The sequence below is a fragment of the Alligator mississippiensis genome, chromosome 7, assembly GCF_030867095.1.
Source record: "Alligator mississippiensis isolate rAllMis1 chromosome 7, rAllMis1, whole genome shotgun sequence".
NCBI lineage: Eukaryota > Metazoa > Chordata > Crocodylia > Alligatoridae > Alligator > Alligator mississippiensis.
In genome coordinates, this window is record NC_081830.1 from 9131162 (window position 1) to 9144058 (window position 12897).

At 40.8% G+C, this 12897-nt stretch overlaps 2 protein-coding genes across 2 annotated transcripts; both read right to left on the minus strand.

Annotated features, from left to right (window-relative positions):
• Positions 1-2377: 2377 nt before the first annotated feature.
• LOC102560331 (olfactory receptor 6F1-like) lies at positions 2378-3307 on the minus strand. Its single transcript, XM_014603540.2, has one exon. The coding sequence runs from the start codon at positions 3305-3307 to the stop codon at positions 2378-2380; it is 930 nt and encodes a 309-aa protein (XP_014459026.2).
• A 6916-nt stretch (positions 3308-10223) lies between these two features.
• LOC132251732 (olfactory receptor 6F1-like) lies at positions 10224-11153 on the minus strand. The gene has a single exon (XM_059731659.1). The coding sequence runs from the start codon at positions 11151-11153 to the stop codon at positions 10224-10226; it is 930 nt and encodes a 309-aa protein (XP_059587642.1).
• Between the last annotated feature and the right edge of the window lie 1744 nt (positions 11154-12897).

Sequence of the window (12897 nt, forward strand, 5' to 3'; positions counted from 1 at the left end):
ACAGGAGACAATCTGGGCCAGGCTGATCTGGGAGATCTTCCAGTAAGCTTTTGAGTGGCCAGTGGGTGGCAATCAGACACACTCTTGGCACATCAGATACCTTGAATGGGAACACACTCTGGTGCCTTAGTTGGAGCTGGTCCCAGTCATGATGTAGCATGGTCGGTGCATAGGAGCTGGGTGATTGCCTCTTCATGAAAGGTGGGGGAAGAGACAGGGGGAGAGGGGTGGAGGGAAGAGGTTCCAGGACGTGTCGTTCTTACTGGGGTTGGACCGAGGTGAGGCTTCCCACAGGCAACAGGTGTGATTGATCATGGTATATCTGTCTCCAAAGATGGAGGAGTTGGTGTGGAGACTCTTTTCCTCCTTGGGCATTTCTCAGCAGGGGGACCAGCATTGGACCCCTGGTATAAATGTTCCTGCCCTGGGAAATTCTTTGTGAACTGTCTGGCCATGATCTCATGCAAGAGGGGAGATGATGGAGTTGGAACTGACAGTGAGCCTCTTCTTTGCATCCAGTGACAAGGGCATCCTTCCCTAGAGAAGTAGGAGGGCTGCCTTGACTGCAACCAGGTCACCACAGCTTGCTGAGGATCCCTTGCCTAGAAAACAGTGATGTGATGGTGCAGATTTGGATACTGAAAAGTGATCCTATTCTACCATATTCAAATCTTGAAAGTCCATTAATGCCTCATTTATGTAACACCCATCCTTATGATGGAGTCACAAAAAGCAGTAGGGAGGACTACCCACTTTTTGCATTAATTTTTTTTTAGGGCCTAAAGCAGGGGGGAAGGGAATTGTATTTCTTTGCATAAATTCACTTGTGTGCCTAATCAGTGGAACAGAATCTGGCCTCAGATGTCTCCACTGCACTCTCCTGCCCACACCTGGAGACAGGACCCTATTTCCTAGTGGTTTCCCCTTGACAGGAAGATGATGGCAGAAGAGGCCCAAGTTCTGCAGCTTGTGACTTTGCTGATTGCTCCAGGGATGACAGGGGCAGGACACTTGCTCTTACTAGCAGCAGATAGAGATTCCTATGCTGGAGAGTGAATGCCAGCCTCAGCTGACATCTCCGTAGTGGCCTGGGCTGGTCTGGTGCTGGTTTTGTCCTTATCTCACGTGATCTTGAGCATCTCAAGAGTTTGTTGCCAACATCCAAAACCTCCCACTGCAGCACTGCCACCTCCTGCACCATCTCCCCACTGTGGGAAATAAGGAGCATAGTGTCCTATTATCCGATCTGTCTGTGTGCCCCTAAGCCGGTGATGTTGAAGAAGCTTAGGGTAGCCTCTTTGAAGGAGGGACTACCATACCAGCCCTAAAAGGGCCATGGACTGGAGTGTCTGCAAGGCATGGAAGACATAGCTATGCTGGCTGCCATGCATGGAGGCCACCCTCAAAGACCTTGCATTAGGGACTCACCCTCTCTGGTTCTGAAGGAACAAGTTGAGGTGTTGTGATGCCTAAGGTCCCATCTGATTCTGTCACAGATGCCAGGGATAGAGCAGTGAGTGGTATGGGAGCTGACAAGATGCCTATGGTCATGCTCATCCAAGTTGAGTTGGGTGGTTTGAAGTATAAAGAAAAAAAAACTGTTTACTTTCCAGGCACTTCAGTTTGACCCTCCAGCAAACTGCACCCCAACCATAATCCTATGTGGCTGTCCACTCCCTATGGGACCATGGGATGCAGGATACTCTTCCTGGGGACGTGAGAAGAATAGTGGAAGGGTATCTCCAGGACATGGCCTGGATGGGTTTGGGGTTCATGGGCTCATGTTCAGGGACAGAGAGTCCTGAGCCTCTGAGTGATTCCTGAGCCACATCTCCCAGTGAGTACTCAACAAATCTCTGATATCTATGACATTTGCCAGGGTCTGAGCTCTTTGCTCATACAGCCATGCTATGTAGGATGCCTGTGTCAGAAACCTGTTTTATGTACTATGCTTCTGGAGTTTCAACTCCAGAGACACTTCTGGCTTGGTCAGGGTGACTGTGGAGAACACCAGATGCAGGTGGAGCAGCATGTTCCTGATGAAGTAATCTGGGTCAAAGATACAGCATACCTCTTGGAAATATGTACCTGGTGGAAACATGTCTTTGCCCACCATCTTAGTGCCTGCATTTCTTTTGGATGGACTTTATGGTCCATCTCTGGTCACCCAATGAGTTGATCCGCTGTTGCAAATCCCGCCCCCATAGGAAAACACACTTGACAGGAGTTCTGCTGAAGAACGCCTTGCCTGGTCAACTTCTCCAGAAACTGGGCTAGAAAATCACTTAAGGCCCACAGGTTTTGAAGAACAAAGGGGATAGCAAGGGAGGGATTAGATGTTTTGGCGATTCCTTAATGGTCTTCTTTAGATCATGTTTTAGTTTCTACCTTGCAATACCTTTCTAAGGGCCACTTTGACTTCCTTGTTTCTCAGGCTGTAGATGATAGGATTCAATGCTGGGGTCACTACTGCATAGACTACAGCAATAGCCTTATTGAGGTCAAATGAGTGTCGTGCAGAGGGACGGACATACATAAAAATGACTGTCCCATAGTACATCACTGCAACAGTCAGGTGGGAGGCACAGGTTGAGAAAGCCTTCCTGCGCCCTGACTTGGAAGGGATTCTCAGGATGGTGGAGCCAATGTAACCGTAAGACACCATTGTGAATATGAATGAGCTTAATATCACAAGGAAGGATTGGATAAAAATTGTGGTTTCATGAGCTGACGTGTCACTGCAAGAAAGCTCCAGGATTGGTGGGAAATCACAGAAAAAATGGTTGATCATGTTGTACCCACAGAAAGGCAACCTGGAAATCCACATGACTGGCCCAAGAGGAAATGCAGCTCCGAAAGCCCAAGAAACAGCTGCCAGATAACAACAAACTCGACTACTCATGATGGCAGCATAGTGCAATGGATGGCAAATGGCCACATAGCGATCAAAAGCCATGAGGGCCAAGAGGAAGTTCTCAGTGGCTCCCAGAAAGAAGAAGAAATAGAGCTGGGTTATGCAGGCCTCAAAGAGAATGGTCCCATCTTGAGTCAGAAAGATCACGAGCAATTTGGGGACAGTGACAGTAGTATATCCCATTTCCAGGAGTGAGAAGTTTCCCAAAAAGAAATACATGGGGGTGTGGAGATGGGTGTTGGTACTGATCAGAAATATGATGAGAAGGTTGCCTGTGACTGTCATGATGTAGATGGCAAGGAATATGCTGAAGAATAAACTGTGCATTTTCTGAAGAGTAGGGAATCCCAGAAGAGTGAATTCTGTCACATTTGTTTCATTAATCCTTTGCATGCCTCTGGGTGCTTTTGTGAAAAAGAAGAGAGGAAATGAAGGATTAAATTTTATTTCACTTTACATGCCGAAATGGCATACACACAACTACATAACTACTGTTTTTGGTGCTTGAATGCAGTTGAATGTCCTATTTTGCCCTGCAGCAAAATGGAATCATCTTTGTTGGAAGTCAAACGTGGCCAGTGGTAGACTTCTCTCCCAGAAAGTCTTAATCTGCATCTTCTCCTTTCCTGTACTTGGGCCACCAAGCCACAGGCCAGGGATTTCCCAGAACCATCTCCAGCCTTCCCTTGAAGCTGGCCCACTGCACCTTGATTTTATTGTTCAATAGATAAAAAGGATTGAGACCAACCTAAAGCTCCTTCTAGGGAGTAACCCATCTCACTCAACCACACATGATAGGGCTTGCTGTCTTCTTTCTTACACCACATCTCTCTTTCCCAATCACCTAAAGGATTCGCTTCAAGAGTAAGGCTATGGCTAGTGCCTAAGCTGGGTGCATGAACACTTCATTGCCTACAGCTGAATTGCAATTTGTGGGTAAATAATAAAAGCTGCAGTTATGCAGCTGTGTAACTTCAGTTTAGGTGGACCAGCTGAAATAGTATTTAGACCAAAGAGGGGAACAGAAATGGCGTGTAGATGGTCTACAAAGAATTGTCAGCTCCACCTGGACTGGCTGAAGGGAGAGCCTCTGATACTCTACCACTTCACACTTTTCAGATAATTCATGTCATTGTTTACTAGCTCTAATCGCACAAGGTAAATACCATGGAAAGCAGCTTGAATTTTTCTCTCATTTCTATATTTGACATATTAAATAAACAAACAAAATAACATTTCCAGGCAATAACCACCCTGTTTTTCAGCTGTGGGGGAAGGATTCAATTTTTGTACAATTTTCCAGAAGGCACACACATTCGGTGCATTTCTCTTTTTCTTTTCTTTTCTGGTCAAAAACTTATTTTTGCATCAAAAAGAAGAAGGAAAAAAATGTTTTTGCCTATTCACTGATATCCCTCAATACCTTTTTACACTTCAAGAAAGTTTTAGGCAGATGGGAGAGAGTCTAGCAGAAAGCAACAAGAATTATAATAGGTTTAGAAAACAGGGCATATATGGAAACAATGGAAGTTAATTGGAGTTGGCAATTAAAGTTAAGGGGAGGCCTCAAAGAGAATGGTCCCATTCCAATGGTTGGAGTTTAATTGGCAATTAAAGTTAAGGGGAGTTAATGGAAGTAGGGGAGTTAATTAATCTAGAAAAGAGAAAACTGAAATGTGTAGAAGTGCCCAAAGAGAAAATAATTATGTTCAAATATGCTGGGGTCATCTAGACCCAGCACTCTTTCCTGCCTATGCAGGGGGTCGGACTCGATGATCTATTGAGGTCCCTTCCGACCCTAACATCTATGTATCTATGGGAAAGATTGTGAGGGAGGGGATAGTTGGCCTTCTACTCTCCTTGCCCACTAAAGGTTTAAAAATAGCAGTTGGTTTAATTTGCACAAGGAAGATTTACATCAGATTGCAGAACCTCTTTGTAACTACAAAAGTTAGTTAAGTCCTCCGTCAGGCTATCTAAGGAAATGAATTCCTCTCCACTGGGGGTGTTTAAGAACAAGTTAATCAAAAAGTGTTACAGATCAGGTAGCTATCCTGGCTTTGAGAAAGGCGGGTGGAGTGTATGACCTTCTGAAGTCATTTCAGTCTAATGTTTTAAATGTATTCTTTTTCATACTGACTTTGTTGTATAAGTGCGAGTTCTGCAGGGAAAAGGACATTTTAGAGGGCACAACTGAAGAATTTCTGATATTGGAAATTCCAAGAAAACATGATTTTGGATGGTCCTCACCAGACAAAGTTTTCCATATTCCCATAATAACCAGGCAGTAAGAACAATGACAAATATCAGTGGATTTAAGCCTGGTGTGCAAAGAAACCCTGTGAGACAGAGGTGGGAATTTAGAAACCTTCTACTGAATGTATAGCACAGTCATTTTAAATTTGTTATCCCTGAAACCTGTGTAATAAGGTTAGCAGCTACTAATGGAAATATAACAGATAAAAGAAATTTAGGAACTCATATAATTGCTTAGGGCCAACATTTTCAAAGGAGGGTAAGGGAATTTGGAGCCCAAATGCTTTTGAAATGTAATTGGAATCAGGCATCTAATTCTCTTTCCTCTTTCTGAAATGTCCAAACACATAAGTTTCTTTCTTTTTCTGCCTCAGTTCATGTGGTTGATTAAAATGACATTTGCATGCATCGAAACAAATTTACTTTCACATAAACAACATGATTTTCCCAGTATATTTATATATGGAAGATTTTCAAAGGCACAATGGTTAGTTGTATGTCTTCTTCCTGTAGAACATCAAAGAAATTGCTGAACATCATCCATTTTCATAAAAAAAGCCCAAACTATATGTCAACATTATTTGGTAAAACTATACATTATAAATACAAGAAAATAGGTAAACCACAGATAGAACTGCCCCCAAAATTGAAAAAAAACCCAAACCCTAATGCACAAAAACCCCCAAAAGAAGTATCCTTCCCCCACAAATATAATTTGTTAAAATGGAAACATTTACTCAGAAACCATATTTTTATAAATCTTTTAAGTGACAAGATTAAAACATTTTGGTTTCATGATGTTAATTCATCTTGTTTCAGTTTTATATTTACATTTATTTTATTTTATATTGTATGTAATATTAGGACTATAATATATAATAATCAAATCTTATAAAACTCAAACCCAAATAATAAGTAGAAATACATATTTTCATCCTATTGAAATGATCAATGTTTCTGCATTATGTATACAATTATTTAAAATAACGTACATTTCACACTCAAAATATTTGGATATTATTGAAACAAAACTTGTCAATGGTTTGAAATTAGAATTAGTTTGCATTTTTTTAATTTAAGGACAGGTAGCATTTTTGTTTCTTTTTAATATTGGAAAGTTGTTCCCCCTAAACGTAGGTAGATATACCAAACTTTGCTGGTGTGGAGATCCTTATGAAACTTAGAGAAGAAAGTAGTACTTACATTTTGTTGTATCTGATTATTTCAAATATTCTGCTAGTGCATTCAGCACAACCTACTAAAGAGAAAAAAATTAAAATCAAATTGACTAAGTTCTTGGTCATTTGCATATTTCTGTAATACAGAAATAGAAAAAAGCAGATATAGGTATAGATATAGGTATAGCTATAGATAAGGATTATAAAACCAGGAAAGTCCTCATGGTACCATAGCAAAACCGTTTACCTGTTCACACCAATACCTGGAAACTGAACGGTTCTCTGAACTGTTGCCTGCTTAACAGACTAAGTAACCATCTCTAAGTAACCATCTTTTCTTTTGCTATCCAGGTACACAGCTCTGAACAAAGGCAGATTTTTAAGTAACCACCTGCTCCTAATTTTTCTCCCTGGAGAACTTCAAATGCAGCCTTCTGATTATATGACTGCTCTTTAGTTCAGGCGAGATGCAGATATGGATATTGCTATTGCCAATATATCTCATATGATTTAATTCTCTATGTACTGTGTCTACTATTTAGTTTTTAGTACTTGCTTGACTAAATGACTGCGCAATAACCAGCATTACTGCACAAGTACCGTCACCACACAGATTTTTTCATATGCTACTGCACAGTGGCTAGTTACTACTGCACAGTAGCGTTGCCATTATCGTTTGTGCCCGGCGACACTATGGCACAGTAGCTTATTGTTACTGTCCTATTGTGTAGATGCACCCCATAAGTATCGTGAGAAAGGGACTTCTGTGAATATGTATCTATGTATGTTTGTATTGCACAGGACTTTTCACAAGTGCGTAAACCAATCGGGTTTGATATTAATGTGAATTTGGCACCAAGACTGTTCAGGGACTTTTGGATATCTCACTGGCCCCATAGGCTCAGCTTTAGGTGATTAAATATTTTTCAAAGTTTGGCACTTAAGCACCCAAGGCAATATTTTCCAGTGAGTTAGGAACCTAAGGATTAGGGTCCATATTGCCAAATATGAGCTAGGTGATGTTGTTGCTTTTCAGCTGGAATTTATGGGCATTTCTTCAGTTGTATAGTTCTGCATAGTTCCATCTAGATGCACGTGCACTTGTACGTTCTTGGGCTTGGCTAAGATTGAATGCAGGTGTGAGGAGATATAACTATTACACCAATTTAGTGCTGCTGCCATTTTGAGAGAGATACACGTCAGCATCTGAATCCTGTCTAAGGCTCTTTGGGATTCATGAACTAGGCAACCCAGTGCTCAAGTCCCTTGAGAGGCGCAATCCATTAAGAATAGAGAGCCCACCTTTTGCTGAATAGATGAATAGAAAGAGTAGTCAGCCTGGAAGTGGAAGGTCTGATTTCTAGGCTTTCCTCAGCCTGATGAAATAGAAACGCACACCCCAGAAAAGAGTTTCACCCACTAGGCCTAACTTGAAGCTGCAAAGAAATTGCCTATCTGCTAAGTCCAAGAAAGAAGTAGCTTTTCAGATACATACTTGGCTTCTGTTCTTGCTACTGACTAGTCCAGGCACTCCCCACCTAGCAGGCTGGCTGCTGTGATTCTATGATTCCCTCCCCATCTGTGCTTTAATCACTCTGTTCAAGGTATAAAGGGCTACAGCACCTAATTTAGGTTTATAATTTCACTCCTGAGTATGCACAACTACCTTTTAAGCAAGATAACATCCAGCATTCACTTACTTGCCCTTTGGCTCCTAATTTTGAAAGGTATCCATATGCCTGCCATTATGGGACCAGATCCTGGCACCTGTATGCATAATAAGTGGTGTCTTAATCTTTCAGTAGGCCCACCAAAATCAAGAGTTAATCTAGCCTTTAGTTTTTACTTAGAGTTGGGTTTTCTAAAGAGAATAAGGGTAATATCTACACCGTAGTCATATTCATCTTGACTTTCTTCTATTGAAAATGTGGTCAACATCACCAAGTTCTTATAAAATATTTTGAGGTGACCACACTGGACTGAATGCACTCAAGCCCATCTAGTTGTTGGATGAAAGACCACCTTGGAGTCCTGGATGCCACAGACAGACTGAGGCATCCATGGAGGATACATGATCATTTCAGTTCCTGCTGAATTATTCCCAGTCCAGTTACTCTGAAACCTGATAAAGTCAACATGGAATGGATGAAGGTAAATTGTTTATTTTGACAAAACTGCATTTTCCAAAATAAATGTTTTGAAAGTTTTAGGACCAGCTTTGCTTATTAATAATTTTTTATACAAGTCTTTGCCATGTGGGAGCCAATTGTCAAACCAATAAATATTTGGTCGTTGAATAACAAAGGGTTTATAAAACTTACTATATTTCCTCAAATCTAAAATGAGGTTTATTTACCCCATTCAGGATGGGATGAAAAAAAACTTGTCTTAAGCTATGAGCACAGGCCAGGCAAGTAGCGGCTGTGGGTCCAGAAAGGATCAGGGTGGCTCATTAGTGGGTGCATGGAGCCAGGAAGCAGAGGGTGGGGGGCACATGGTGCTGGGGAAAGTGGGGGAAGGGGGTGTACGGTACTGGGGGGAGCATCAGGAAGGGCTACACTGAGAGAGGAGAAGCACGGGGGAAGGGGCGGAGGAATAATCACCCAGTAGTTGCATTCCCTGCCACAACTTTCCCTGTGGCAGTGGTGGGGGGATACATTTAAAAGGACCCTCTCATGATTAGATTGTAGACATGGAAAATTAAAATAAATTTATAATTTTCCTTGTGTAAAATCTAATGTTTTGGGATTATCTTCAATTCAAAGTCATCTTGGATGTGGGTGAATATGGTATTATCACCATATTATTATATTGGTAATAGTATTATATTGGTAATATGGTATTATCACCATATTATTATATTGGTAATATTCCAATTAAGTGGAATGTTGTTTTTCAGCATTAAGTGGGTTCATAAATCCCATTGGTCCCTTTGAAAAGCCCAGTCAGTTTTTTCCTTGTGGCAAACCTATGAAGTTAAACCTTTCATACAAGCATTAGGCACATCACTAATGAGAAAAAACAAACAAACAAACTGTGAATTTTGCTCAGTTGTCTAAGGTTTTGATACATTTCCATCATCACTGACCCAACTTGAATAAGCTCCCAAAAGAAAAGACAAAAACTGGAAAGACTCTAAAACGTTTGAAAAGTCATGAATATTACATGAATTATTTGACTATTGAATATTACTTGAATATTATTTGAATATTGAAAGAAATGGCAAAAGAGCTATATGGCTGTAATAATTAAGACAGTGACACTATATAAGATACATAATTACATATCTAAAATGGTGACAATGTTTGCCTTTTCTGTGCAAATTTGAATTTTTTCATACTTCTGAAAATATTTCTATGACAGCAAATGTTTATCTGTTAGAAAGCTATGATAAGTATTTTACTTGTCTTTACTGAGATTTTACATCATTGGAGGTGTATCCAGAAAATTGGATATTATTACAAAGGTCACAAAATATTAGAAAAGAATGGAATCCTCTAAAAATAATTTCATTTTCCCCTGGTGCTAATAATTATCCTATGATTGGGGTGCCTTTCTATTGTCTTTGAAAACATTTTGAAATGAGAATTTCAATAATAAAAATATTTGACATCATTCTATTAGTATGGGGGAAAAACACTATGCCACTAAAACGACTGATAAGTGTTCATTATGTTTGTAAAGTCATTAGTATAACACAGATGTGTCAAAGTGTATGTCTAAATGTTAGATATAGATGACATCTTCAAGTGGATTTCACATGAGCTGAGGACAGTGGTACAACGTCAACACATCATTAAGTTATCCATGTTGTATGTTTTTTATGTTTCTGCCAAAAAAAAAAAAAGCTCAGCCCTGGATATTGGAAAATTAGTTTATGTTTCCCCCCTCAACATCTTTTTCAAGATTGCCTTGACCTCTGTGTTTCTCAGTGTGTAGATAAAAGGGTTTAGCAATGGAGTAACAGCAGTGTTCAAGATGGTGACTATTTTGGTTAGTTCCAGTGAGGCCTCGATTGATGGCTTGACGTGCAAGAAAATGGTTGATCCATACCATATAATGACAACAGTGAGATGAGAAGAACAAGTGGAGAAAGCCCTTTGCCGGCCTTTGGCTGATGGGATTCTTAAAATTGTGGATATGATATAAATGTAGGAGACCAAGGTTATCACACAGGAGCCCAGGATGACAATGGCAAACATGATGAAACATACCATGTTAACAAGGTAGGTGTCTGTGCAGGACAGAATTATCCAGGGGGATATGTCACAAAAGAAGTGATTAATAACATTAGGGCCACAGAAGGACAACCTGGAGATCAGAGATGCCGGCACAGAAATAACCAGGAAACCACCCACCCAAGAACCCACGGCCATCTGGATGGAAAGGGTGCTGTTCATGATAGTACTATAGCGCAGTGGGTAGCAAATAGCCAAATACCGGTCATAGGCCATGACAGCCAGGAGGAAATATTCTACGCAACCAAAAGAGAAGACAAAGTACATCTGCAGGAGGCATCCAGTGAAGGAGATGGATTTGCTTTGGGACATCAGGTTGGCCAGGGTCTTAGGAACACAGGCTGTGGTAAACCAGATCTCCAGAAGGGCAAAGTTGCAGAGGAAGTAGTACATGGGTGTTTGAAGGCGTGGGTGCGTTCTGACAAGGACAATGATGGCGACATTTCCCATGACTGTCAGGGAATACACAAAAAGGAAGAACACGAAGAGGGACACCTGTAAATACCAAGACCCTGGGAATCCCAGGAGGATGAACTCTTCCACACTTGTGTTGTTTTCCACTTTCATTGAGCTGGAGTGTTCTGCCTGCCAAAATACATAGATCACTTATACAAAGACAATTAAACCCACAGCCCAGTTTTGTAATACAGAGGTCACCACAGATTGGGACCTGTTTATTAGCATCTACTCTTGTGTCTTTTCTAACATATCCGAGTTGAAGGGTCAAGACTTTTTTTGCTATTGGAAGTATTTTTTAAAAGGAGCCTACTAGAGTTTGGCAACCAGCACCCACTGATGTGTGATGTGAGCTAATGTCTAAATACCTTAAATCTCAGAATCTGCAAACAGATGCTTTTCATAAACAAATTCACTTCGTGCCATAACCAACCTAAAGTAATATCAAAGACTAAAGCAAAGCTTCATATTCAAACTAGTTATATTTTTTTAACTCCACTACTCATAGGGAGAGGCAGTTTGAGAAACCTTATTGCTGTGACAGTTTCTATCTTCCCTCTTAAATATCTTCACAAGCATTTTATATCCATTTGTTTTTATACAGCAGTGCCCTAGAACTTAAATAGGTCTTCCCCACCTTGTCTTTATATCCTGAATGTGTATATAAACAGCAATTAGATTCTCTCCCCACACTTGTTTTGCTAAGTGGAGACAAGTCAAGCTCTTTTCATCTCTTCGAGTAGGTTTTATGTTCCTTTGGCCATCTAGTAGCCTATCTGTGTACCTGTTCTAGTTTGAATTTATCTTTCTTGAATCTAGACCACTATGGGCATGTATTGTGCCACAGCTACTTGTCCCTGGGGAATCCACATAATATGCACACTTTGACGTGTGGCAAATTACCCCAGGTGGGGTAGGGGAGGCTGGGGCCAGCACTGGGGTGGCCCCAGCAGCCTTACCCGGGGTCCTGGGAGCCTCCTGAGGCTGCAGCAGCATCTACTCTGCCACATGGAGCCTGACTGGCAGCTGGAGCATGGCTCAGGGCAGCCCAGCTTTGCTTTTGAGTGGCGCATGCTGCCTGTGTGCGCACTGCTCTGCTTCTTTTTCCTCCATGGTGGGTTTTTTTTAACTTTGGATATCCAAGGGATCTGGAGAAAAAAAGTGGAGCAACGCACACATGGGCAGTGTGTCATTGCAGCGTGGAGGACATCTAAATGTGAGGTATGTGGCACTGCAGACATATTTGAGGCACCACATACCACACAGCTGTACTCATCTGGACACGGCCTATGATTACAAACAGATAAAATATTACCAGTATTTTGCACAATGGCATTAATACTTCCTTATTTCTACTGAAAATACCTCACCTAATACCTTACTTAATTCTACTCTGTCTCACATATCTCTACTGACTTTAATCCTAAGGATCTCTAATACAGCCTTAGAATTAAATCTGCCTTTTTCCCAGAAATGAGCAAATGTCGCCTTTTCCTGTTGATTGCTCCACCTCAGCCTGTGAACAATTAGTAGACCTGATAGTTCTCCTTCAAAAGAGTTGTACGAATCTTGACTTTTCTCTATCCTGCTGAACAATATGCCTTCAGTTTTTTTGGAAGCTGTGTACTATACACACATATATACAGTGACTTTATTATATATATATATATATATAGAGAGAGAGAGAGAGAGAGAGAGTGTATGTATGTATGTGTGTGTAGATAGATAGATATATACTCATATGTGTGTAGATTGATATAGATCTATACTCAAAAGGAGTTTAGATATATCTATCTACACACACACACATATAATAGTTTGCTTGCATTTAAAAAATAAGTATCCATGCATGAAA

Bases quoted from the DNA above. Each gene is read 5' to 3' on its own strand.
- LOC102560331 (XM_014603540.2), bottom strand. From the start codon at position 3,307: ATGCAAAGGATTAATGAAACAAATGTGACAGAATTCACTCTTCTGGGA.
- LOC132251732 (XM_059731659.1), bottom strand. From the start codon at position 11,153: ATGAAAGTGGAAAACAACACAAGTGTGGAAGAGTTCATCCTCCTGGGA.